Source organism: Alosa pseudoharengus, unplaced genomic scaffold (assembly GCF_046254945.1).
Source record: "Alosa pseudoharengus isolate Yale_2024_CS ecotype anadromous, Long Island Sound unplaced genomic scaffold, YU_APseudo_1.1 YU_APseudo_1.1_scf_11, whole genome shotgun sequence".
Classification (NCBI taxonomy): domain Eukaryota; kingdom Metazoa; phylum Chordata; class Actinopteri; order Clupeiformes; family Clupeidae; genus Alosa; species Alosa pseudoharengus.
This window is the reverse complement of record NW_027468576.1, coordinates 27,863,605-27,891,509: the sequence shown is the minus strand read 5'-3', so window position 1 is coordinate 27,891,509 and position 27,905 is coordinate 27,863,605. Positions and strand designations below refer to the sequence as shown.

Here is a 27,905-nt window from a genome sequence, read left to right as displayed (position 1 = left end):
TATTTTGGCTTTTTGAGTTTTTAGGTGGACCCTTCAAACTGGCAGAGTTTCATCAAAATTGGTAACGTAGCATGTATCACCCCCGCCTGGTCCTCTCATGGACACACTCTTAAGTAACTAGTTAGTTAGTTAGAAACTTTATTATCCCCTTGGGGATTTTTTTTCTCAGTAAGTGATGCATGAAAACATAGGACATGTTGTTATCTGCCTCTGTTTCGACATAACCAGACAAGGTGAAGAAACACTCACAGACCCCAATCACATTAGCATTACACATTCCCCCATAGGACAATGACACAGGAAGACTGAGACAGGACAGATTAGCCATCAACAAATCCCATCAATCCCATCTCTACACATGTAACAAGTGTAATATAGGAACATGTGTTTCCGGACTCTAAGGAAAAAACTGTTCTTACATATTTTTTTCCAGATACAGTCATGTGAGACATCTCAGACGCACAGTGAGATGTCAGCAGGTGGATTCCACTGTGGTACATGTTACAGTGTGGTGGATGGACTGTTTGAGCCTAATACAGAATACCAATACAGAAGTGTCGGTAATGTAAATAACATTTATTTGCATTGCATATATCCATATTGCATTGAAGTTGAAAGGTGGCTAAAATATTAACTTAAAGCTGCTGCATTTTTGAACTCATTTTTCCAATACATGCTATCAAAAACTGGAAAAAATAGTATGCTTTTTACTCTTAGACCACCAAGAACTGAAATGGAAATAAAAAATATTTTCAACTCACAGAATAAAAGTAAAACCTCGAATAACCTGCCTTTACAGATGAGGTAATGATCTGAGTAGATAGCAGATACCGGTACTCGTTTTTGCCAGCACCTGGTAAAGTGACTTACTTGAAATAAGCAGATGACTCAAATTAAACATAACATATTTTTGTGTTATGGCATGTACCATTTCTAATTGTATAAATTATTTTGAGTTGGTGTAATACATCATTCATCTTTCATGCTATCTTCTAGCATCCATAGAGGCGCATTAGAGTCATCTAACATGGCTAAAAATGGTGTTGTCTCCTCACAGAGGAATCATATTTAGTTCTAAAATAAATTAAATCCATTGCAAGTGTAGTGTGATATACAGTAAAAAATGAATATTTTGGTAAAGCAAGGATGAGGTTAATCTGGAACAATTTATGATATTTTTCATAGACACCAGTGTTGTTTTTTTCTATGCCATACGGATGCCCTTTATGATTATATATAAACACAATCGACCAGTGTCTTGCAAGACAAGAAAAGAAGACAGGACTGAGTGTTCCCACTGCATTTGTCTGGTTTCAGACAGAGAACAGATATAGAACAGAAGGCAGTAAGCCCAGCAGAAGGACCAGGAGATTGCATTGGATGGATCCAGCATGGTCTGGCTCTGGTAGTAGCTCATTGCAGTTGGTGTATGGCTCGATGCAAGCAGCATAGGCCATGGCATGCGCAATATAGCTCTGCTCCTGAACTCCGTGGAAGAGGTGGGCCATTGGGCCTTTGGCAAAGATGGCTACATCCTCTATGCCATGTGTTTCAGAGTCCATTGGCACTGCTGATTGCTGTTGGTAGTCATTCCCATCTGATAATAAAAACAGGACAACACAACACAAAATGAGTTTCATCAACAAAGACTTTTTAAATAAGCGTATCATTATCTCTTAATAAAAGGGTGGTCAAGTTCAGGAAAGTCTAAAGGTAGGGTAAGCGATGATAAACAAATTCTAAGACGCAACACATTTTTTTAACATGCAGTGAATATCTCCTCACGATTCGCTAGCTCTCCATTTTCTGAAAATACTTAGTTCTTACACAGCCCTAGCTCCTGAGTGGGGGTAGCTTGTACCCCGAACAATGACAAAATACTGTGTGGAGTTTCTCAGGGAGGAGTGAGCTACCTCTCTGGTGTTTTTTGTTTGGTCTTTGGTTCAAATGTAATGTAAGTTACTTTGGACAAAAATGTCTGCTAAGCATCATCCAGCGTCGCTTACCCCACCTTTAAGTTCTCAAAGTCCACATACAGCTTTGTTTGTCAGGGACTAACATTTGTGTCCACAAGATGGCGCTAAAGCATTAGGATAAATACAGTAAATACCAATGGCATGTGTATAGGTCAACAAGGCTTGGCTCAAGTGAAAATTGTTATCCAGAAAATTAAGACATACTTGATATAGAGTTGTTAATGGATGGTCGGCTGCCATTGACAATCGCAAATCCCGGTCCATTTCCATACAGAGCCGTTGTAAATGGCAGTTTGTCAGTGGCCAGTGCTCGTGACAGTCCTGAAAAGAATGCATATTGTACATGTAATCATCTCTTAAGACTTTTTTTCTCAATATACCAGACATTGTCGGCAGATGTGCCGACAATGGTAAATGATCTGGGCCGTCTGCCAGTCCATACCCAAGGAAAAGGTAAAACTTCAGATTAGTATTCCCTTTGCCCTTGATGGGGATTGATGGGTGTCTCCTTACCAAAGCTGAGACCAAACCTACGCTTTTGGAACCAATGCCTTTCAGTATTGCTAACCATCTCCAGTGTTTCCCACAGAATTGGATTCAATTTGTGGCGGTAGCTGACTTTGACAACGGGGGGGGGGGATTAAGATCGTCTTGGTAGTGTATAGGTCTAATTGAGTGCCTGTCACTTTAAGACGTTTGAGGGAACCCTTGCAATTGTAACACAGTTGAAAGGCTGCTGATGTGTGGATGCAATTCATAACGTTTTCTACGTACTTAAAATAAAGGTTCGTACTTCTCCTTGGAAGAAGCACTTTTGAATTTTGGAAAACACTTTTCCATTTACATTGGTATTTTGCAAACATTCAGTGTCAGAGTCAATAAAATGAGCCCTTCAACGAAATTGACAAGCAGCTGTAAGTAGGCTAAGCGTGCTAAATTCGACATCCAAACAGTATTCTAACGTTAGCTTTGAGATACTGCTTGATTTCATAACTTAACTTAGTTTAGTCTCTTCAATGTAGCCTACTATGTTGTGATAAGACCTTAGCAGAGTTCACTTCAGTGCAGTAGTTTTGAACAAATTTGCGCAGCATGGTCACGATGCTAAGCGGATTTAATATATTTTATAAAATGCACATGCAGAGGAGTGGCAGTGGGCTACGAGAGAGCGGGGCGGGGCAAGGAAAGGCTGCGTGCGTAAAAAGCGCAGCTCAATGGCAATGCAAGGATTTGATCTTATATTTCATTTAAATTAAATTAAATTAAATTAAATTAAATTAAACATAGAATATTCATCTGTGGCGGCCGATTTTTATTTCGTGGCGCCCCGCCACAGATTAGTCAATGTATGGGAAACACTGATCTCATCAGAGTGCTGTGGACCATCATCTGTGTAAACCTTTAAGAGAAGCAGAGAACTCAGGCTCATTGTCTTTACCTAAAACAGGATTTCCTCTGTCAGAGTAGCCTCCAAAGGAGAAGACGTGGGAATGGTCAGCTGTGACCACTGACAGGGTGTCCATTTCACTGGTCAGATTCGCTGCCCTGGTGATGGCATTGTCAAACTCCACAGCTTCGGTCAGTGCCTTCTTGGCGCTGCTGCCGTGATGACCATGGTCGATTCTCCCCCTTGAAGTAAGCAAAAGCATTTATAAGTATCACATAAAAAGAATCTTTCACAGTCATGAACACAGGCAGTAGCTTTAGTAACACGTTCTGTTTCCAGAGGCATTCACATGTGGGCATGTATATGTTTGCCAGCATGGATACATTTATTTTCCTGCTTTTCTCTTTTGTCACCAAATCAAACATTAATGAATCAAATGATGTCTGCATATCTTGCGTCTTGTCAGAGTAATGTATGACCGTGCACATTCACTTGATGTTGATGATAGTTTTATTTTGAAACTTATCTTCTACAAAGAGGTAGAATCCATTTGGGTTCTTGCGTAGGATTTTGATGGCCTTCTCCACCATTTCTGTGAGAGATGGGTCACTCGCCTTGTCTCGGTCGATGTCATATTTTGTGTCCTTTGGCTCAAAGAGTCCTAAGTGTGAAAATGAACACAGAAAATTGTAACTCTGGCAACCAACTCTTTTAGTTGTTAATTTGTTAATTTGTTAATTTGACAGTTTCATCTTCACCCTCATCAAATTTGAGAATGGTGAATTAATGGATGTGATGTCGGTGTAAGTTACACTGATTTTAGAACAGCTAAGGGGTGTTGTTAGGCACGACTCGCAAGTGGAGCTGTTCTAAAATCAGTGTAACTGACAGACTCGAGTGGCTTATTGCTTTTCTAAAAGGGTTACTACATACATCTGGCAAGGTTTCATAAAATAAAGGCGCAGCAACAAGAAATTTAACGATGTATTCATAGATAATCATTCTTCCGTTTACAACAGCATCGAACGCGATTCAGCCAATCATATTCAAGGACCGGAACTATCCGTTTCAGAAGGAAGCTTTGACTTACCTATTAAATAGTCAGTCTCTTCCTCGTCCACTGCATCAAGTTGTGATTTGTTCCACACATAACGTGCTTTCTTGAAAGAAAAAAATATTCTGTTACAGAATATTAAATCTCTACCTAAACTTCCAAAATACTTATACGTAATATTTCTGTAGTGTGTGTACCTGCTTGTTCTTAAGCCACTCATCAATGAGATTGGTTTTGTCCAGGCGACTTCCATTGAGGCTTGGGTACTCAGGGTCAGGAGTTTCTTGAGGGAGCATATATGTCCGACCCCCTCCCAGAATTACCTAGTGGAGAATGTATTGTGTTTTGCCTTTTTAATCAATCATTTGCTAATTTCTTGAAAAGTACAGTCAGTACATGAGTCAGCAGTAAGTCTTACATTGATATCAGTGTTGTGCACCAGCTGGTAGGCGATGTCCTTGCAGTCTCCTACTACATTATCGTTTTTTAACTCATAGTCACTGTACCAGCCTCTGTCAGCGGAGTGGCTGTAGCTGGCAGCAGGGGAAGCGTGCTGAACACGGGTGGTTGTTACGATACCCACTGATTTCCCTGCACCAAGACACAATACACTCCATGAATCAGATAAAACTTTAGGCAAATGGCTGTCGTTTCAGTTTGTACAACTTGCACCTTCTATGGGTGGTGATGGCTGCCGTACCTGCCATCTTGGCTCGGTGAAGAACCGACTTGACCTCGTTGCCTTTGGCAGTGGCACAGTTGCCACGACGGGCAGCTGCAGTGATCCCCAGGGTGCCATAGTTAGCCTTCACGCCGCAGTGGTAGGCTGTGGCAGTGCCAGCACTGTCAGGCATCTGCTGATCTACATTGTAAGTCTACTCACAAACATACACATATAGACTTGGTGACTACACAATAAATGGCCTGTAAAACAAGTGTTGGAAATTACAGTTTCCCTATGTCATTGGTACCTTGGACAAAGCCAGATAGGGGAAGGTGTCCATGGCTAGAGAAGTTTCCTCTCCTGTTTTCCCTGCCATCTGACCTTTCAGAATCCTTGCTGCTGTGACTGTGGTAATTCCCATACCTTGGGATTGATCAAAGAAGTAATTAGGGGTTTGCACCGACGTCACGTTCTGGCCGGTAACTATGGTAACCCAGCACGCGCGGCCATATTGGCGATACTCAGTGAATGAAGTACAATGGAGTATTATGCACTTTGGATATCTTACATGATTGTAGCGTGTCTAAACAACAGAAAAGCTCATCAAAATGCGTCTAAGATGCAAAGGCATATAGGGCAGGACTTGGACCACAAGAAAAGGCGCGATATTTCGAGAAATTACGGATTATTGGCAGCGCAGATCCATATGAGTTGGGTGAGGGAGACGAAGTACCAAGTTCAACCACAAGCGCCCCCCTTCCTTTGATAACTTCTGGCATTATTGTCCCTTCTCCCTGGTTTTTTAATAACGTTTGGAAGTCGATACCTACACCAGATGTTTTTCTCAGTCTGACCTATTGGTACAACCTAAAACATGGCAATAATTAACCATTTTCCTTGACGATGTTAGGGATTTACTTCAGTGCCTAATGCTTTCTAATGAGGCGAGTATCTCCAATATGGCGATGTCCAGATCTGATGACACGCCGTGCAAACCCCTAATAGTTATGCAACATAGAGAAGACCTCAAGACTCTGGGTGAAGGAGCATTGTGCTTCTTAGAAACAATAAATTAACTGTCATACAGCTCCATGTAGTTAATTGTCAGCAGATTTCAGTGATAAGATTGTAAGTACACTATTAAGTTAATTTTGTACTTTTATGAGCAGTATACACACACACATACACGCATGTCGCACACACAAACTACCACACCCAAGTGCAGGCCCGGAGTGGGTAATCGGGAGAATCGGGAGAATTCCCGGTGGGCCGCTTCACTTTTGGGCCGGTCGAGGGAAAAATATTGGCATTTGTCACGTTAATCTATCTTCTCTTAAAGTTGGCTACACACGTTCGCATTCTATGCCTAACACCGCAGCCTCTGCATGGGTTCTCCCCTCCCAAGAAGAGTTAATTGGTTGGGTCCATATAGCCCGTCTTTCCTAAAAAGTTTTCTCAGATACCAGCCGGGCCGGCCCTACCGTAGTGATAAGCGTCAGGGAGGATGGATGGTAGAAAGATGCCATGAGGGACTGAAAAGGCCAGGTAAAAAAGACGAAAAGTATTGGATGGAAATGCTGCCAAATGTGCCATGCTTCCAATTTTTTTTTAAGAGGACAGACATAAGTGGCAACTGGTAAAGAGATATAGCTATGATTATAACGCCGTAATTGGGCTAATAACCTACTGGACGTTGTAGCGTTGTCAACCTATTCGCAAGTAACATATTAAATGAAATAAAATATTAGCATTTTGGTATCATCCAATATGGATATTCATAGACTTTGCAAATATTATGCAAATATTGATAACAAAAATCAAGCTTGATCTGTGTATGCAGTAGCCTATAGGCCTAAAAACAAAAGTAGCCTGAGCAGCAGATCAGCCAGTCCCCCGCTGAAAATGATGAGCCCGAAATGAACTATGACTATAGGGACTAATAGAGTTAACCATATGAATTAAAGTTATTTTATGGAAGAAAGAACAGTAGGCTATGACAGCAGTAGGCTTCATGATCAACCTATATGGCTTGTTTGCTCAGAAGTGGGTGTAGTAAAGGAGCAAATCACCAAACAACAACATGATAGCTGACCCATGCAGAAAAAAACATGTAAACAATACAGTAGTTCAATATGCCTCTTAGTGGAATTGTGGGATACATTTCAAATGCTTTATTTCTTCCTTCCTGTTTTTGTTAACTTATCAACCTATCCTTGTGGAATAGTGGAATATTAGCCTATAATAAAAACTACAGGATAGTAAGAGCTGAAATGTTGCCTTATTTATCCAATTTCCACCACCACTAAAAAAGTGGGCCGGTCTTGGGCCTGAAACTCCCGGGCTGAAAAGTGGCCCCACTCCGGCCCTGCCCAAGTGAAAGTATCTACATATTTATGACATGGTCAGGTTTTCATGATCCGACTGTAAAAAGTGATAAAAATAAGTTCCAAAATAACACATCATGTCAGTGTAATAATAGTGACCAGTATCCAGCTATAAAAGAAGAGTTCAGTAACTTATCGACTTATTAGACTTTATGGACTGCTTGGAAATAGTGTAACTTTTATCTATTGCCTGCAGTAGTTTTGTGACATTGAACATAGGAATATGGTCCTTGATAAATTAATAGATTAAACTATTACTTTGGCTTGGAGAGATATTGATATCCCCAGACTTATTGGTCAGTGAGCTTAGGCCTACCTTCACACTTACTGCTTGATTTCGTTATCTCGTAGTCCCAACAGGACAAAGCATTGTTCTCCTTTTATCAGATACTTTTATACGATGCTGCGTTTGTGTGTTTTCATGAACATAGGAATATGGCCCTTTATAACTTGATAAATTAATAGATTAAACTACTATAAAAGGTAGGAGAGATATTGATGTCCCCAGACCTATTGTTCAGTGAGCTTACCTTCACACTTATATATCTTGTTATCTCGTAGTCCAACAGGACAAGGCATTTTTATAAGATGCTGCATTTTTTGAAATTTTATTGTAGCATTGTTGGACATGTTGATCACAACAGGTCATACAAATATTAACTATTTTGTAATCGTTCCAACATCAGAAGAAAATACATAAGCTGATGAATGAGCTAGTAAGAAGGTATCTCCAATATCAAATTAACTTTAAAACAGTAAATTGAATATGTGACTATATGCGCGCCCATTACAAAGCAAGCAGTTTTTGTTTTTCATTCTTAATATTTCTTATTTTATGTAACTTCTTTTCATTTCTGAAGTCTCACCTCTGTCAGAGGGGATGAGGCTCATCATTGCCTAATTACAAACTGTGAATGAAATGCCATGACTTACCATCTCCTAGGAAGAGGATGAGGTTTTTTGCCTTGTGCAGATTAGGTTTTATCTCCAGTGCAGTTAATAAGGCTTCTTTGCCCTTCACATTCCAGAAGCGGGGGTCTTCCTCCTCAGCTGAAGAATAAACATGTTTACTTGGCTGCTCTCCTTTCTCAGAGATTATATTTATTTGGTTTTGTACATGTAACAGAAATTGCTTATACAGATACATTAACCTTTACATTTACAGTCCTACTAAGTCTAGGTATTTACATTCTGTTACTCACAAGCATTCATACTCACACATATTCACCCAAATTTACATAGGACACCCTCACTATGACCCATACTCCATACATACATATACAACTGTCGCATGCCCTTCCACACATAGAACGCCTTCACACGCACACACACACACACAAACACATCAGCTTACATTAGGGGTGTAACGGTTCATGTATTCGTATTGAACCGAAACGGTACGGGCGTCACGGTTCGGTGCATGCATTTACACGGAGAATACACGGTATAAAAATACATAAAACTCGTGTGCGGATTAATTAATGTCATGCGCAATTACTGTTAAGTAGCGAGAGTTACGGGAGTTCTTTAGCGACACCTAACGCTAATCTGTAGCCTCGCCTTAGCTCTGATTGGCGCCTATGTTTTTTTTGTCAGGTCGTCGGTCGAGTCCGTCAGTCATTAGCAGCACTAAGGTTAGACCCACAAGAGTTAGAGGATCCGCTGGTCTCTTTAAGATCGCAAGTTTGAGAACTATAGTTACAGTAACGTTAGTACAGGCGAAAGAGTGGTGGATAAGATGAAACTGTGTGTCGGCGTTGTTCAGCAGTTGTTGGGTATGTGAGTGGAAAAAATGCTACACATATTCGAAGCCATCACCCAGATGATGTAGGCTACCAATCACTGAAACGAGGGGAAAAAACTTCCCCTGCGCTTCAGCAGCCTTTGGATACAAATAGGGCCAAAACCTATGGCTTACATTAAATGATTTCGTAATGACAGAAAGCTATGTAAATCGCGTGGTAATTACCTTTATGTTGGGGTAACTTGTAACTTCTCACATGAGGTTCTGGTAGTGTTAAGTGCATAGACAGTAAAATAAAGTGACAACGCTAACCAAGCTAATAAACAAACCATGCTACGGTGAGTTAACGTCAAAGGGCAAAGTCACGTGACTTCTAGTTGTAGTCTGTTTATGAAATGAAAGGAGCCATTTCGTTTTTAAAAAAAAGGCAAAATAGTGTGATATTTTCACAGTTAGTAGGCTAGATTATTACTTTACACACAATAAAAAAAATATTGAGGCAAATTGTAGACCCTTTATATAACTAAACACAGATGTTGAAGGTCTTGCTTAAGTGGATTTTTAAAAATCATTTTTCTATGTAATTTGCACTTTCAGAAATAAGAGATGCTGTAGGCCTATTTTCAGTTTTATAGCTGATTGTCTTATTTTGTTTACAAGTTACAGATGGAGTCTGGGTACTTATTGTACTGTTTAGCCTACATCTTACACACTTCAGGCTGTTGCAGATGGCTCAGGGAAGAGACTGTATGACACTAGGTGGTACAGCCTGAGACATGTACAAAAAAAAATGCTTTCTGCATTTTTGTTTTGCTTTTCCCTCCATTGTACCGAACTCGTACCGAACCGTGATGTCCGAACCGAGGTATGAACCGAACCGTGACTTCTGTGTACCGTTACACCCCTAGCTTACATACATACATACATCATACATACATACATACATACATACACAACATATACATACATACACCAACTCACATACATGCTCTTACAAACACCTGATCACACACACCTACAGTACATGCACACATTGTTCTTAATGAGGTTCCGTGTGGCTTTACTTTATCTTGACCAACGTTTGATTATAAATATTCATATAAGTCCTTCCGTACTCTATTAAATTGTTCTTTTTTATTTCTGTCCTCACACATTGTTTTTCTATACTTAAGTAATATTTCATCAATCCCTCCCATGCCTGCTTACTTTCCCAGAAAATTATCCTACTCACCTGTTCGTGCCAATTTCAGTCATTATGTAAGATGGTGCAAGTAGACATTTATTTAAGGACATTCCAATTTGAGTTTGAGTTTTGCTTCCCATTTGTTATTGCTTAGACATGCTTCAGCCAAAACTTTACTTTACTCTTCAATAAATAGTACTTACGAGGAATGACCGATAGACACCAGTCAAAGGAGAGAAGGAGAAATAGTCCAGTGATCAGTGAGGCATGTGTAGGAGCCATGGTGGGGTAGGATAGATATGGAGTGTTACATTAGCAACATGCTAAAGACCTGTCGGAGACAGTGAGCTGAGCATTTATAGTACTCCCTCTAGATCAAAGGGCACAGAGTAGAAACACCATCTTCCCAGGGTAGAATCACCATCTAAATCACTTATTAATCAACTTAGGACACACAAGAAGATCCATTCATTTGTGGGATTTACTCTACCTCTTTGCACAAGACTGATGACTTGTTGGCAAACTCAGTTATGATGCATGAAAATAATGTTTCATGATCATCCGGTCTGTGAATATACAACTATCTGTCTGTTGTAGTTGTACCATGCATGGCTGTTGTTTGACCATGTAAATGACACGTGGGGAGCGGTATTACTATCTATTTTCTATCTTTCTGTCTGTCTGTCTTCATGTCTTCCAATCTGTCTGTCTCTAGTTTAGTCAGATGGATCAGCAGACGTGTTAGTTAGCATGTGAGTAATGGGTTACTGTTAAAGTTATTTTTCACTCAGTTTGTCAGGGTTGGATTTTACAATAACTAGACTCACAAGGCCACTCACAAACTTGGTTCTTAAAAAGAGAGAAGAGACTTGGAAAAAGTCTAGAGAAGAAACACATAGTTAAGGTGTCTGTGGTAACGTTTATGGTTACATTGAGCACTGAGCTGAGGTTTGTGTACTCATTGCTATGGTCAAAGGTTCAGTTTCCCCAGTAGACAGGTATTGATTACAAGTTTGGTCTGGTGACTGTGGTGAGAGGGTCATCTCATGTGGGCCTATGTCATAACATGGATTGTAGCCACTTAAAAATAATCTTGCCAATGACTCTCTGGGACTCCATTTGCTTTTCTGAGCCTAACTATGATTCTGTCAGTTTATTGTTTTTTGAACAGCACCTTTGAAAGGCGCTGTGCCAACAGAGGTGTGAATAAAGGTTGGCTACATGCCCTTTGCATAGCACAACCTTCCGCCTGATTTCTGAATGATTTAGAGTGGAATTGCTAGCTCAGATGTGCTTGATGTTTTCCCCAGCTGGACCAACATCCAGCAGGGGCTGTTTCCAGGTCGAGACTGGATAATGACCAAGACGTACTGTAAGAAAGACTGAAATGATTAGGGTCTAAAGGGGGTGTTATTGTGTAGCTGGGTAGAATTCAGTAATCAAAATCTGTTTTACTCATTCTATTAGCTCAGGTTCCCTGGAGGGAAATCTTAAGATTTTGCTTGGCACTATTGGATACTTTAATCCTTAGATTTGTAGTTTAGATGTATTTAGTTTGGCATTCACATTTAAAGTGTCCTTGGTCTTTTTGTTTGTTTGTTGTGTATCGTTTCAATGTCATTCAATGCATGGATGGACGGAACATATTTCAACTGTAATGTACATAAATTCCAAAAAAGAACAGAAGCAGAAATCATTTTTCAGATACAGATTTCACCATTATAATTCATTGACAGTAATGCTGTAATAATCATACCATGTCAAAACCACACCTTGTGCAAGGTAAAACAACAATATCATGCAATCAAAAACAAATCCAAACGTGTACAATTGAGGAAACATCTGTTGGCCAAAAGATTTCACATTGTTTACATAAGAAAGTCAAGAAGCCTAATATCTAAAATAGTCCAGATTTTTGCGAACAGAAACGGATGGTCAGAGGCGCAAAGTTTATAGACATTAAAGGCGTGGCCAGTCCACATTCACTAATTTAATTGGGTGATTTTGTGATCAAACGCTGGGTGCTGTGCACAAAAGGGTTGTTCTGATGTTTCTTAATCAGCCATGGGTGTGTTTTGGGCGTAACATCCTTCAAACCAATGAGAATGACATCTGTCATTCCCTTTAACAGGTCGCAGCGCAACTTCAAACAGTGCATCGATGTTTTGATAGTCAGCGGCGCATTTAAAGGAATCTGCTTGCACGTGAGACTGTATACAGGGATTCCACTAAACCTTGCTTAATAACTAAAACCTACTAGCAGAGTATAGCCAGGTGCGCCGGGTGCACAATATGGCCCTTGTTAAAACATAAAATGGACATCTTGGTCACTGGCCAATGTGATATGTACAAAGTAAAATTATATTCCTGAGTGTAATGCAGAGAACATGTGTTCTGAAGAAAACAGCAACTGAATAACTTATGTGGTATTTTCATATTTTATTACAAAGTTTTATTTTTAAAAATTTTGCAAGTCTTTGGTGCTACAAATACATAAGAAATAGTTTGAAATACATTCATTTTATGATCTAAAAAAAATATACATTGCGTTCAGTAAATTACTGGCGTCCTGTGTCAGTGAACTGACTTGACCAAGGTTGTAATTCAACCTTAAGTGACCGTAAAGTGCTTTTACTTGCTGGCTAGCAACGCCCAAGGCTTGAGGACAAAGGTGAGTATACAAACTTACCGAGCATGCTCAAAAGACTTTTTAAAAATTAGAGGGAAGAAGTACTTCTCATTGAACAATAGTAACATATATCCTGTTTAACAAGACTTTATAATCCATACAACGTAGCTACAAAACAACAACCAAACATAAACAAATCAAACAGAGCATTAAAGGACAATTCCGGCGCAAAATGAACCTGGGGGTTAATAACACATTTGTACGAGTTCGACCGTTCGCTGGGATTTATTTTCATGCTAGTCGAATGTGACCAGTTTTATTGCAAACCGCTAATTAGTGTTTAACGCTAGCCTTCGGGGCACACGTACAGTAGAAAGAAATCGCTATTTCTATACCACTAACAAGGCTCAAAATAGCACCACACTTACACAGTAGCATAATGAGGGTCTCTACATGTAAACCGAAGCATTGAGAACTTTGTAAGTGTACAGGCAGTTTATTAAAAAGAAACACATTACCGTTCACGTCTGGTTCACATACAGGCAGGCGCCTTGGGAAAACGAAACTCTGGGATGTGAAGTGAATCTCATGTGAAACGTTGTTGCTGAAAGAAAGGACTGTGCAAAAGAGAAGCACTGAACGCAACAGGAGACATAAGAGATGGCAGGCTATTTGAACGAATTTGAAGACATCGAGGATGAACCCTTATTGGACGTCGGAATATAGCCTACCAACGAAGAGCTGCGGAGCTCCGTGAAAGGGCTATGAGAGAGAGAGAGCTACCTGTAGTCAATGCTGCACACAGCCTCGCACTTCTAGAAACTGTAGGCTACCTGCGGACATTGTGAAGCTATAGCCACCGAAGAGGAGTGCCTGTGTTGCATGGAGTGGGACCTGTTGCGTCTTGACCCCCAAGAGACGCAGTGTTTTGTAGAGTCTGAAGATTCCCCCTCATTGATAAACAGGACTGTAGTTGAAACTTTTTTCCATGTCCCGAAAAGAAATTGGAGGCGGCGATCCATACCAGAGAGACCAGATGGACATCCACTAAGTAAGTACACTATACAAGTTATGTTACATCGGAGCTTATTTCTGATAGGCCTATATTGAGCAAATTACATGATTTTAGTTCACATCGCCTGCCTGTATATGTGAACAACCAGACGTGAACGGTAATGTGTTTCTTTTTAATAAACTGCCTGTACACTTACAAAGTTCTCAATGCTTCGGTTTACATGTAGAGACCCTCATTATGCTACTGTTTAAGTGTGGTGCTATTTTGAGCCTTTTTAGTGGTATAGAAATAGCGATTTCTTTCTACTGTACGTGTGCCCCGAAGGCTAGCGTTAAAAGCTAATTAGCGGTTTGCAATAAAACTGGTCACATTCGACTAGCATGAAAATAAATCCCAGCGAACGGTCGAACTCGTACAAATGTGTTATTAACCCCCAGGTTCATTTTGCGCCGGAATTGTCCTTTAATTAACAGTTAATTTACCCGGCTTCAGCAATTGCTCAAATACTTTCATCCTAAGGCAAAAATGAACCATAATCATCTTGACAGGACAAATAGCAGCAAAGTCAGAGAGAGTAACATTCCTGATAAGGTGTGTGATTGACCCCCAGAGCTTTGTGGAAGAGGGGGGCAGTCTGTGTAAGGCTCTAGGCAAGCAGCATAGGCCATTGCATGGGCAATGTAGTTCTGTTCCTGTACCCCATGGAAAAGGTGAGCCATGGGGCCTTTGGCATATATGGCGACATCCTCCCCACCATGGGTTTCTGCATCCAGTGGCACAGCAGACTGTTGCATGTACTCCTCATCAACTAGGAGACAGACAGAGAGAGTATAAGGGTGCTTTCACACCTGGCTCTTTGAATCTTAACATGGAACGTTTTCCCCAAAGATCGGTTTGATTGGGTATATATGGAAGCTGCAATCGCACTCTTTTTCGGAACAAAACAAACCGACTGAGACCGATTGGAGGAGGTGGTCCATCTAGGAGTAGAGCTAGCCTATGGTTTGAATTTCAAGTGGATGTCTTTTAGGCTAACTTTACCGGTGTTATGCGCGAGAACGGGAGAGAGTGGGATAAGCCTAGAGACTTTGGACACGCACAAGCACATATATGGAGCTCTTAATAAAGTAAATGTGGGGTTAAGTGTTAGGTAACTGCGGGATGGTGTCTTCAGCTGTCAAACGTGACCAATCCGGAAACAATTTAATCGTGTGTGGGTTTGTTTGTAGACAAAAGTTTAATCTCACGTGGGTTTGTTATATCATTTGTTCCGATATAAATGCTGCCATGTGAACACAAACAAACCCAGGACAATGGAGAAAAACTGAATTGATTCAGCCCATGATTCGTAACAAAATAGGTATCAAAGCGCCCTAAGAGAGTAGTATAGTCAGGGTTTTTCCTGTATAGAGAATTGTCAGGCGGGTACCTCAATCTAATTTTCGTGCTGGCTCCTGACAAATTTCTAGTCCTTGGTTGTACTAGTATGTGGGTGCTAATGTGCTAATTCTAGTACTAGTACTAATGTGGGACAATTTTAAATATGGGACAATTTTACTGATGCAATACAGTTAATTAGTTAGACTGAAAGTTGCCTAGGTCTAATTCACAGCCACAAGTGGAAGATACCAGTGGAGGAGAGAATCTGAACGCCAGTGAGGATCAGAGTGTGAGAGAGTCTAGAGTTGACTAAGTACTAAAAGACTTTAGTAGTTTAGGCCTATTAATGAGTGTATCAACGCTTACACGTTTACATGATTCTAGCATCACTTTTTATTCATCTTGTTCTCAAAAGCATAGGTTGAGTAGCTTTGACCATAGTTGTTGTTTTCATCATTTTGTCAACGCTGCCCCTGGTTGTTAACTTTCTTTCGGCAAACCCCCACCCTCATCTGACAGCCTGTTACCGCCTCAGCCTAATTTTTGCCCAGGAAAATCCCTGATAGTGTTTGTCAAAGCAAGCTAGAGAGGATCCTCTGAACATTATGCGTTGACACAGATGTACATTGTTTCACTTACAGTAGTCCACAGCCGTGACATTTCCTCTTGTCCCATTCTCATGCACATATCCTGGTCCGTTTGCATATAGGATACTTGTGTAAGGCAGCCTATCATCTGCCTTCTTTGGGGCAAGACCTGTAGAAAATCAGAGCAAAGTAAAGGAACCCACAGTACGGTCTAATAAATGACAAGGCAGAATGATGGATGAGCAGAATAATGGTACCTCGGAGCACATTCCAAAAGAGTAGAGTGCATACCAAAAATGGGGTTGCCCCGAGGGGTGTTTCCTCCAAAGGTGAAAACGTGGGAGTGGTCTGCGGTAACTACAGTGAGAGTCTCAGACTCCTTGGTGAGCTGCGATGCCCGGTGCACTGCTTTGTCAAACATCACCGTCTCTGTCAGAGCCAATTTTGCCACACCATCATGGTGTCCGTGATCGATTCTCCCTCTTGGGAAATAAGAAGAAACATAGGAGATGATGAGAAAGCCATATGAGAGCCCGATAAGCATGACATTTTTACATTATTGCACACACAAACATGAAGATGACGAAGAAGAGAGAGTAGAAGGATGAAGTAGATGACATGAAAAGACAAGTTACTTTTAAGGTGAAGTACTTCAATCTGTTTGCAGCTAAGTGATGGATACTTATCTTCTACGAAGAGAAAAAAGCCTTTGGGGTTCTTGCTAAGGATCTGGATGGCCTTCTCTGTCATATCCACAATGGAAGGGTCTCGTGTTCGATTGCGGAACACCTCAAACCTCATATCCTTTGCCTCAAAGAGACCTGATAGGATGGAGAGATCTTATTTGGGTCAGCAGCAGAGCCACGATTTATAACTGCAGTATGCCTTTCATCCCTCTTTCTCTCTGTACATTTTTGATGTTGAATAAAATGTCAATGTTTTGGGCAGTATTGTCGGTCGGATGTTAGGTCTGAAGCCTCATGTTGGTATTTTCACTAGGGCTGTCAAAATAACACGTTAATTTTGATTAATTAATTACAGAAAGAATAACGCGCTAAATTTTGATTAATGACACTGATTAATCACATTTCGTAGTAAATTTGACCCAGTGCAGTCTGCCTCAAGTGACTGAAGGAGGCAGATGAGAAAGCACTGCCTGGTCCTGTGAATGAAACATTTACGTTTAAAAAAACGCCCATACTCCTGTTGACAGGAGCATCATTCTCTACTATTTCTGCTGGAAGATAGGAGTGTGTCAAGTCTGAAGTATCACCTCAATGCAAAGCAATCCGGAGATACGAGTTAGCACACCTCTTGATGATAATAATGCTAGCCGCAGACTTGTCAAAGTTAACTTTGCAAACATATTGTTTACTTAGCCTACCCTATGACCGACTAACTAGCTAACAGTCGAACTCCCTTACTCAATTGACTACATTTGTTGCACACTTGAAACAAAATATCTAGTATGTTGAAGGTGGTTACATTTATTTCCATTCCAATAACTTCACACATTACATTTCCGTTTGCACTTACATTTTTTACTGCAGAAATAGTAATAATTTAACAGCCCTAAAAATAAGCTATATCCATAGCTGTAAGAACAAACTTGTTTATCCTTGTTCATCCTAGTAACAACCAATTAAGTCACACCGGCCATCATGTCATCAAGTTGTGAGCACAACTTCTCTTGTTTACAGAATCAAAATGACAGAGCTTCTAATGCTTAGCCATAGCTTAAAGCTGTTGTATATGAAAAGCTAGCCTACGTGTCGATAGCCCTGCTAACACCTGTGGACTGTTGGCTATAGTTTAGGCGATCTACTGAAAATTGACATGCAACTCCACACAAATACAGAAATGATCATTAATCGACATTAATTTATGCATAGATTTACTCATGATTTAGGCTATAGTATGCATATTGTGAATTGTGTTGTGATGGTTTGCCATTTTAAAAAGTTTTTTCCCAGAAAAAGGTTTTGGAAACACTGTTCTAGAATATATCTTAGGATCATAGTCTGCCACAACATTATTATTCAATCCAAATAGCATTCCTCAGGTGAATATATTATTATGGCAAAAGTAAAGGATAATTATTTTTTCAGTCGTGTGGTTAAAAGTATTTTTAAATAATCTGTTTACCCATGAGGCAGTCTGTGGTTTTCACATCCACCGCATCAAACTGGTCCTTGTGCCAAACATACTGAGCATTCTTTCCCTAATACAAATCATAAGAGTGAAAATCCATGGGTTGTGTACCTCTGCATATGGGAGAGGACATAGATATGATATTGATGTGATCAGTAAAAAATGACTTGAAAAGAGTAAGCTTAAATAATTAAAGTTATGAAGGTTCTCTCAGGAAGTACCCTCCGGGCATTTAGCCATATGTTGATGAGGTTCTTCTTGTCTTTGCGATCGCCCTTCCGTGAGGATGATGTAGGGTACTCTGGGTCTGGGGTGCCTTTTGGAGACATGTACATACGACCCCCACCAAGAATCACCTATGACAGACAGACATCAGTTATTACAGTTAACAGTTATAGAGCACTGACATTGGCAGATGCACATACTGTACCATTGCAAACATGTAACCATGTGCCAACTAAGACTTAAGAAGCTAAAAAGTGAAAAAGCTTTCAAGTAACCTAGCTGCAGTAGACTAATGAAAAGAAATCTGTTTAAGTCTAGAAATATAAGGCTGACGATAAGTAATATAGGTCCTTGTAGAGCCAGAGATACGCTTTTTATATCTGGCATGGCATCTTGAACTTCGATAAATGACTGGATTGGACTCTACGTATCTACTGACTTATGGTCTTACTTATCTGTTAAGCAAATAGCCTGTATAATAAAAATATCAATGAAGATTCCACAAAACACTCTGTGATTATGCTTGTTATGCAACTTGGAATGTCGTATTTGGCTGACAAAAATAATTTAAAAAATGACACTTTATTTTTTATTTGATTTGGCTATCAAAACCATTATTTCATTAAACTGGCATTTGCTCCATAGCACATCTATAACGGGTGTACATGTCAGTGCTGCAAAGTACATGCTCCCTATATAACCTTTCAGAGGTAACATCCCTCATAGGACAACCTTCAGACAGCAATGAACAGCACAGGGTGGAGACCTCAGTGACAAAGAGAGATAACACTCTTTCACAAACACACACACACATACACACACACACACACACACAACAAACATACTGATGATGATATTCAGATACAAATGAATTGTACAGATCCTACAGTAATTGGCAACAGTTCTGATAACTGTGACAACTAAGTGCCTTACATCAATGTCTGTGTTGGTGACCAGCTGTGTGGCAATGTCTATGCAGCCCTGCTGGCGAGCACTAGGTGGCAGATCTGCGTCGCTGTACCAGCTGCGGCTCACAGAGTGTGCGTAGGCGGCAGCAGGGGAGGCGTGTTGGACACGGGTGGTGGTCACAATGCCCACAGACTTCCCTTAAACACACACACAGACACAGGGCATACATGGAGCATTACTAAACATACATACAGAACATATGGAAAGACAGCCACACACACACATGGACACACACAGATGTATGGCTCCCAGGGGCCACACATGTGCAGACAAACCACAGACAAACACTCATTCATTCATAGTCTGCCAAAGGGAAGCTATTAGAAACAAGTAGTATGGGGCTCTTTTAATGTGGCAGGATTTCAGCCGTAGACACCAGCAGTGACATGTTGCCCTAGTTTTCTGTGTACAATTTTTACACAAATCACTTATGAAAGTGTAGTTTACTGAAAATAGCATCATGGAGGCTACCAGTAAACATTTCGTGTTAAAAAGATAACCATGTTATCACTGTCTTTCGAAAATTGACCTTTGATTTCTGGCTGCTGACTTTAAACATATGGGAAGAGGAGGTACTATTATGCCAGCGTCATATACTTTGCATTACCGTGATAACCATTACATATGCAGTCCGGTTGAATTTATGTGTTTTTGATTGTGTGGATACATATGTGTATGTGTGTCAGTGTGTATCTAGGTGTGTGTGTGTGTGTGTGTGTGCTATATAAATAAACTTGACTTGACTTGTGTGTGTGTTTGATAGATAGATAGATAGATAGATAGATAGATAGATAGATAGATAGATACTTTATTGATCTCCAAGGGGAAATTCAAGTTTCAAATTTGTGCATGCGCATGTGTGCGTGCGTACAAAATAGACATACCTTGTGCTTTAGCACGGTGTAGAACAGAGAAGACCTCATTGCCAAAAGTGGTATTGCAATCGTAGGCAACCGCATTGGCATTTAGGCCCACAGTCTTGGCATTGGCCTTCACACCACAGTGATAGGCAGTGGCTGTGCTTGCACTGTCGGCTACTTGCCTATCCACGCTGTACGTCTGTTGAACCGTTTACATAGTGGAGACAACATGATAATGATATTCAGAGTGCCTTGTGAAATAGAAATACACAATTTGTGTTGAGATATTGGTCATGAGAAACACTATTGTCAACATTATAGTATATAGCTTTGTTGTGATTGGGTGCACTCTGGTCTATTTATTTAGCTGTAGATTTAGATTGTAATGGAAAACCATTTCTGAGGTCTAAATGCATTTTATGCTCTCAGTTAAATCAGTGTCTTTCCTTGTGCATTATATTATCACAACACTATCCTAAAACTCCTACACACGTTTAACTCCAACCAAATCGGTGTGTATGTGTGTGTGTTTGTTGTGTAGAGAGTGGTATTTGTGGTGGTGTAGGTAGCATAAGCAGGCTGTGTGTGTGTGTGTGTGTATGCACACGTGTGTATGTGTGGGTTGGCAGACCTTGGACAGGGCGAGGTAGGGGAAGCTGTCCATGGCGAGAACGGTCTCCTCTCCGGAGCGGCCCTTCATCTGACCCTTCAGGATGCGTGCAGCAGACACGGTGGAGACACCCATACCTGAGACACACACAACCTCCATAACCACCATAGTTACGCCACCAGTGCACTGACATGCACCTTTTCACCTATGCAAAGTACAACTGCCAAGTGGTAGCAAGGAATGATCTAGATTAAGGTGCGTTTCCTTGTAAAGATGCCGCTGATATAGATAAAGACAGGCTAATCACGTTTAATTGCTCTAATAACATACAGTTTGCACTCATGTACTGTTATTATGAGTGAAGTTATTCAACTTAACTTATAATTAAGTTGTGTTGTAAAAGCTAACTTGTAAAATATCTGTTGTACTGATAAAGCTTGACATTCCTCCTGATTGCTGCTGTTTAAACCCCTTGTCGAAAGTCACGTGTCCTCTCTCAAAAGCATGCTCCTGATTATTTATTTACGAACTGCCCTGTGACAGTCCATTTGCTACATTTATTATCATTCAGAGTCTCTTCTCCGCTCGTCATTAGTAAACCGCGGTTTGCCTTACCATCTCCAAGGAAGAGGATGAGATTCTTGGCGCGGTGAGCTTGGGGTTGCAGGCGGAGAGCTGCTTCCAGAGATCCTCTGGCCTGGGCATTCCAGTACTCTGGCTCCTTATCCAACTCGGCTGCTTGGAGCAAACAGTCAAACAGTGACAGAAAGAAGCGAAATGTTTCACTTTGTAAATCTTTCCTTTGCCCCCCTCCCATCTGTTTTGCTACTTCTTCCCTCCAATGCTGTGTAGAAAACTTGTCCTGACAAGAGCGTGGAGGCAGCATGAATGATGAGGTCTGTAACACAAGCAGCGACAGTTCTTGTGGTTCAGCAGCAAGGAGCTTCAGAACAGAATCTCCAAACACCCTCCCCTCTAACATTCCAAAAACAATGGAAAGGTACACAGTAGTCCATACCACCAGACATGTCTCAGTAGACAACACACAAACACCAGGCCACCGCACTCCCAAAAATACAGAGGTTCCCTGGAACCGGGAGTCTTTCCAGTTAGCACGAACACGAGCGCCGACACCCACACAATGGAGCTGCTGTGTTCTCACCTTGGGCCTCCATGTCACAGCTGCTGCCGGGCAGGACAAGCAGGAGGAGGAGAGAGGGGAGGAGGTGGAGGACTTGAAGGGCCAGGGGGTAGTGGTGCTGGTGAGTCCTGGGGGCCTGCTGTCGGCGTGCTTGCATCCTGCTGAACTGGAGAGGAGAGGAGAGGAGAGGAGTGTCTCCTCCGACCTCCGGCGCTGGCTTTTTAAAGCCAGGGTGTGTTGCAAGAGAGGTGCCCAAGCCAGCTTATAGGCTCACGAAAGAGAGAAGAGGAAACGAGAGGACCACACAAGGACTGGAGGAGCCCCCTCATTTTGTTCTTTTGATTTTTCCCAGGCAGCCCTTTTGTTTTAAAGAGTGTCCCCCCTCCACACACAGTCTCTCTCTTTCTATTTCCCCTCTCTCTCTCTCTCTCTCTCTCTCTTTTTCTCTCTCTCTCTCTCTTTCCTCTCCAGCCCAAAAGGGTGTTATTGAAATTGAAGTGACCCTTTGATGTGGCAAAGGGCTCTAATGCATACTTTTATGCACAAGTTAAATTCATGGAAAAAAGGCTGTGCACGTTTGTGTTGGCATGAAATATAATTTCAGTCATAATGTTTCTCTTTTTTTATTTCTTTTTCATAGAGAAAGTTTGAGCGAGTTGGAAAGCCAGGTCTCTTTTTCTTGGGTTATTTACCACAAATTCACCATGATCACATGGGCCAATATTTCCGTCCACTCTGGCTCCAGTGAAAGATCTTGTGCCTACTAACCCAGTAAACTTGGATGGATTTGGTGGGAAGTGAAATGAGTTGCATTTTTCTTCTGTGAGGTAGTGGAGACATACAAGCTATAAAAATGGCTTTTCCCCTCCTAAAAACAATAGTGTACGTGTGAAACCAGGGATATTACTATTCTGAGTCCATTTGTACTGTAGCTACTGAAATTCTTGGCTTTTATTATCACACTTCAAGAGATGAAGGAGAAAGGAAGTGAGAGAGAATGGAGGAGAGAGAGAGGGAGAGAGACCGTCAGGGCCACAGAGGATGAGGAAAAGAAGGATAAATAATGCAGAGCAGTACAAAGAGGAAGATGTTGCCAAGAGAGAGGGACTGGAAATACTGTACCACCTCTCCAGTCATGTGTACCAAATCAAGCTGGTAATAAAAAGCGAAATGAGAGTCTTCGTCCCCTTAATGAGGCCTCACATGGTGTAGCCACACCACACACACACACCAGTATACAGTGGAAGGGGAAACCTGAGACTGGGAGAGTGGGATTGGCAGAGGCATGCCATTCCACTGTTTCAGGGGAGCAGCGTCACGCTAGGAGCATAGAGACACACTGCTGGAGGATTATAGTAATGATGGCCCCTGGATATAGCAGTCTTACCTGTTGTCTTCATTTCCTTGGACCATTATTTTGTGGTCTAATCCTATCTTTAGTGGCTGTGTGAAAACTTTTGTTTTGGCAAATAGCTCTGAATTTTGCAGTATGATACAATCATTTGGTATCATGAGAAAGTCGCACGCTGTAGGGTGTAATTTATTAGGGAGTTTCGACCTGTTGTTCCAGACTTCATGTGAGACTATTATATAGTAATTATGTGTTTCTGTACCACAGTGAAATGATCCATAAACAGAATGCTATTTTAAAAAAAAATCTCACATTGTTTTCAATTGCACGTAGAGTCAAGCAAAGTTCACTCAGTTTCTGCTATAGTGTAAACATATGCTATATTAATGGATCCAAGTTAAAAAGAGAATTCTAACAGACCATGTTTTTCACCCTATTTAGTTTCACACTTCATGAAAGAGAGTGAGATTGAAGACTGTCAAACATACGATCCCAGCCGAGGCCCCTGGCTGCCACTGTAAAGGTTTAGATTTGGTTGTCATATAAACAAAAATAAAGACATGAGTAATGCCATGAATACAAATGACTAATAAGATGCAGGACCATGCGTGACGTAAATCCTCTTTTCATTGAAACACTGAAATCTCAGGGCAGCACTGAAACTTGCTGCTTGTAAAACAGGAAATGTTTACAGCTGCCAAAGTCCTTGATGGGGGGACAATTACAAAGCAGCTGTAAAAAGCCTAACATCCCCCACAAAATAAGTACAGACAGTAACGAATCTCCACTTTAGCATCTAACATCAGACGTTAAAACAGAATGGAGCGATGCATTATGACTAGACGCAGCACTCCATTTAACAAGGTCATGCATATAAGGGGATGCCATAAAAAAGTCTTAGGGACATTACGCAACAGGTCTTTTATGGAATATCACTGCAACATAAATCAGAACCTTAAACCAGCTGTGCATCCACTATGACTAGAGATGGTGGATGGTGTACAAATAGGAAACAAAAGCCCAGGACAGAAGCCTTACCTGGCTCCTCAGTGGCCATTTCACTGGGAAGACTCCAGAATAGGAGTAGGGAGAGTGTGAGCCTTGTGTCCATGGTGATGTTCAGATAGCCCTTGAGGTCCCTGCTTTACACCTTTCATGTATCCACCTCTGCAGCACTCCCCCAAAACCACCTCCTTCTTATTGGCCCCCTGAAACCCACAACAAACAATGGCTGGCAAGGTCTCTCACCTCAGGGGGATGCTCAGCTAATAGTCAACTTACGTAAAACAAATCGTAATTTTTGTTTAAGAGCCTTCTTGGCTCTGTCTTTTTATGATAATGAAAAGAATAACTAGGGGGAAAAAGCAGGACAGAAACCAAAAGAAACATACTAGGTTTTCTCCCATGCACCCTGCACTGCCACATATCAAAAATTAGTGAAAAGGCTTTGAAGTTGAGCTTGTTCCTCATTTGACACTTCTCACACTATACAGTATATCTGGGGCACTGCACCTTTTTTTATTCTACTGACAATGAGTTGTCTTCTGTCTCATGACATTTGCTGTTTTCTGAAAATCTGCCTTTGAGAAGCGAAACTGAAAATACTCTATGCACCCTGTGCAATAATATAGTATGTCTTCAGAAGTCACCATCAATCCAAGAAGACAAGGTGGTATTTGCATCAGAGATGCATATGTTGACGCACCATTTTTTCCTTTTGTCTGGGAGAGACCAAGTTTGATCTCAGAATGGATGGACATCTCTGCCCACATCCAACAGTGCACTCCAGCCCAACCTGCATCTCCATCTGCACTTCAAAAGAGTCTTTGATTCAGCCGGCAGTGTACTCTGAAGTGCACTTTTCCATGTCCTCGAAACAGACACAAAATAGCTGAATAAATGGCCCTCTGAATTTAGAACAATCAATAGAATTCGGACTGACAAAATCTGTCACAGTAGATTAACTAGATCAGGTGTTTAAAGGAGCATTTCACTTGTATTCACTGTATTTAAATTGGGTCATTTATGTAGCAGAAATGTGGAGTCATCATTGAAGTCAGTGCCTTCTTGATCGAGAAAAAGCCAAAAATGTGTTTTTGGCTCATGTGGATGAAAGCCAAAAACTCTCAGAATTCCCTGCCCTTCACTGTTCTTCGCTGCCCTACCAAGCCACTCCTCCAGGAAGTAGCCTAGGCCTAGGCTATAAGTACACAGAGGGACTCATTAATGTAACATTATGGCATTAATAAGGATTCTAAAATTAAAACGATCATTGTTTTATGTTGCACTTAATCTTGCGGCCATATATCAACAGGTCCTGTTCCTCATAAAGACATTTTCAAAAATCGCTATTTTGTGAACGTTACCAGCACATCATTATTGCCGGTTTGCATGAAAATCCCACATTTTACATATTTTCATGTCAGATGCCCCGTGAATTGACAGAATATGTTAGCATATCTGACATTTAACTGATGTCAGTGGCGAAATGTAGGCCTAGGCTACTAATTGCATTAGTTGTGCCCGCTCTCAGCTCCAAAGAGAAAGGGATCCCCGGGCGCCCCACCTCCTTCACCTTCTCATCCTCTGTATGTGAGACCTTCTCAGCAATAAGCACAAGTGCCAAAGTAGGCTATATTATATAGGGTGTCCACTCCCCACACAGTGACATATGATGAGCGATAGAAAACTGATTAACGCAAATGTGCCGCCCTCAGTGGCTGCCCATAGCCTGCTGCCCATATGAAAAACTGCCCCTGATTTGGGATGCTGTAAAATATAAGTTGTAGTATGTTTACATAGGTTAAACTACGTATGTTTAGCTTAAACTTTAGCCTATTTTGTCCACTATGCTTGTTTCATTCATCTGGACCATGAGGGAGGAATTAAACATTATATCGTCATCTTTTTCCCCAATTGGAATCACCATTTCTCTAATAGGCTACTCTAACGGAGAAACACTAAGGATAAGAAAATAAAACACATCCAACATGAATTTGAACTTTTAATTAAAAAGAAATATATGAAACATGTCAAACTTATTACAGTTCAACCTGAGCATCAACTGTTTCTTGATAGCGGCAGTAACGATAGGTTAGTGTCTGTTGGGAACCCTGAATCGGCTGATATTCCGAACACAGGCAGGCAAAACAAGACAATTGTCTTTCCCCAGTCTCTCGCCTTCGGGATCCTCCTAAAATATGTATCCAGGACCCCCAAGTCCATGTGTGGCGCAAAGCTATGGTGCTCTACATACTGCCGCTTCCTCAACCGATTTCGCGAGAGCGCTGACACCACCAGTCCGCCCCAGCTCGAGCCAGCCTGGGCTCTTCCTGCTAACTGATAGGCAGGTCTTGCTGCAGGCCTCCTGTTTCTCAATCATCCTCAACTGTTTCCTGTTTCTCACTGTATTGTGCCTCGTACAGGTTCACGAGCATCTGATTCGCACACCAGATCTTTAAGCTCCCCTTTTGTTAAATCAGTTTTAAAACTTCCATCTGCCATCGTCGTTACTTATCTGCTTTTTCCGCAGAGCAAGAGCCTAGCCTGTTAGCTTAAGAAAGATGGCGGATTACTATTACTAAATTCTGGGAGTGAGGTCTTCCATCTCCCATAAACAGTAAAAGAAAGCCCACCCCTTATGGGCGAGTTGAAAACATGCAGAACTAGCGATGGCTTCTGGCCAAAAAATCCTCCAATGACACAAATTGACGATGTTTGCGTCATCGGAGGATTTTTTTCCAGATAAAAATACAGATATCTCTCGTCTCATGGGGACAGGAGAGAGGGAAGCACAGTCATTCGAAAATACTACCGGGTTTCTACTGATACAAAGCTTAATGCTAATCGGTGAAGTGTCCCTTTAAATAAACATTTAAGATATATCAACATTGACTCCGCAGACATGACATCCCTGTCCTAACCAGAAGGCAGAAAATAAAATAAAAAATGTGAGGAAAGAAAGAGGCAGATAGATGGATAGGTAAAAGACAGAGTGTCTGAGGACTGGTGTTTTTCTTTCCTGGGACAGATGACAGACACTTGCTCAGGACGCCTGAGAGGTATAGTCTTTCCCTTTCACTATCACTTGACCATGACGTTCCGACCTCCGGCTGGAGTGTGGCACACTGTGCTGCACTGAGGTGTCCCTTCGAGAGAGTCCCAAGCTTCTGTCAGCCCTGGGGTTTATTTTCCCAGAAAGCCACATTGGAGCCAGGATGTCAAACCCCCAGACTTTTGACTTGGATCCAAAGACATTCTTCCATTCTGGATGCAACCACCTTGATCCTAAAGGTGTTGCCCAGACAGGGGACTGGTTTGGTGGTATAGAGCTCACAACCAACCCCCTTTTCCCCTTCCTCCAAAACCACAATGACTTTGCCCTTTCACAGAAACAGAGAAACAGTCTTCCAAGCACACTAAACAGACAACTTAGGCAACCCCTTGGGGTGCTCACTGAGTCACCAAGCGTGCAGACTATGGGAGGGCCAAAAGCAAAAGCGGAAGTTTCACTTTGTTTATCCGTTTCCATAGTAGCAAACAGCGACTAACAGGCTAATGGAGCTGAGATGTGCTTTCAATTAGATTCTGTCAGG

The 27,905-nt window shown here is 41.3% G+C and overlaps 2 protein-coding genes across 2 annotated transcripts; both read right to left on the bottom strand.

Annotated features, from left to right (window-relative positions):
* Positions 1-1,278: 1,278 nt before the first annotated feature.
* alpi.2 (alkaline phosphatase, intestinal, tandem duplicate 2) lies at positions 1,279-10,674 on the bottom strand. The gene is made up of 11 exons (XM_076277625.1): positions 10,596-10,674; positions 8,399-8,515; positions 5,389-5,504; positions 5,118-5,292; positions 4,836-5,008; positions 4,615-4,740; positions 4,454-4,523; positions 3,886-4,024; positions 3,415-3,605; positions 2,181-2,297; positions 1,279-1,597 (listed from the first exon to the last, which is right to left on the bottom strand). Exons 1-11 carry the CDS (start codon positions 10,672-10,674, stop codon positions 1,314-1,316), a joined length of 1,587 nt encoding a protein of 528 aa, XP_076133740.1. The 3' UTR covers positions 1,279-1,313.
* Positions 10,675-14,479: 3,805 nt separating this feature from the next.
* On the bottom strand, positions 14,480-24,421 carry alpi.1 (alkaline phosphatase, intestinal, tandem duplicate 1). Its single transcript, XM_076275420.1, has 12 exons — positions 24,349-24,421; positions 21,981-22,220; positions 21,434-21,553; positions 20,840-20,955; positions 20,233-20,407; positions 19,313-19,485; positions 18,376-18,510; positions 18,149-18,224; positions 16,686-16,824; positions 16,295-16,485; positions 16,056-16,172; positions 14,480-14,844 (listed from the first exon to the last, which is right to left on the bottom strand). Exons 1-12 carry the CDS (start codon positions 24,419-24,421, stop codon positions 14,573-14,575), a joined length of 1,827 nt encoding a protein of 608 aa, XP_076131535.1. The 3' UTR covers positions 14,480-14,572.
* Between the last annotated feature and the right edge of the window lie 3,484 nt (positions 24,422-27,905).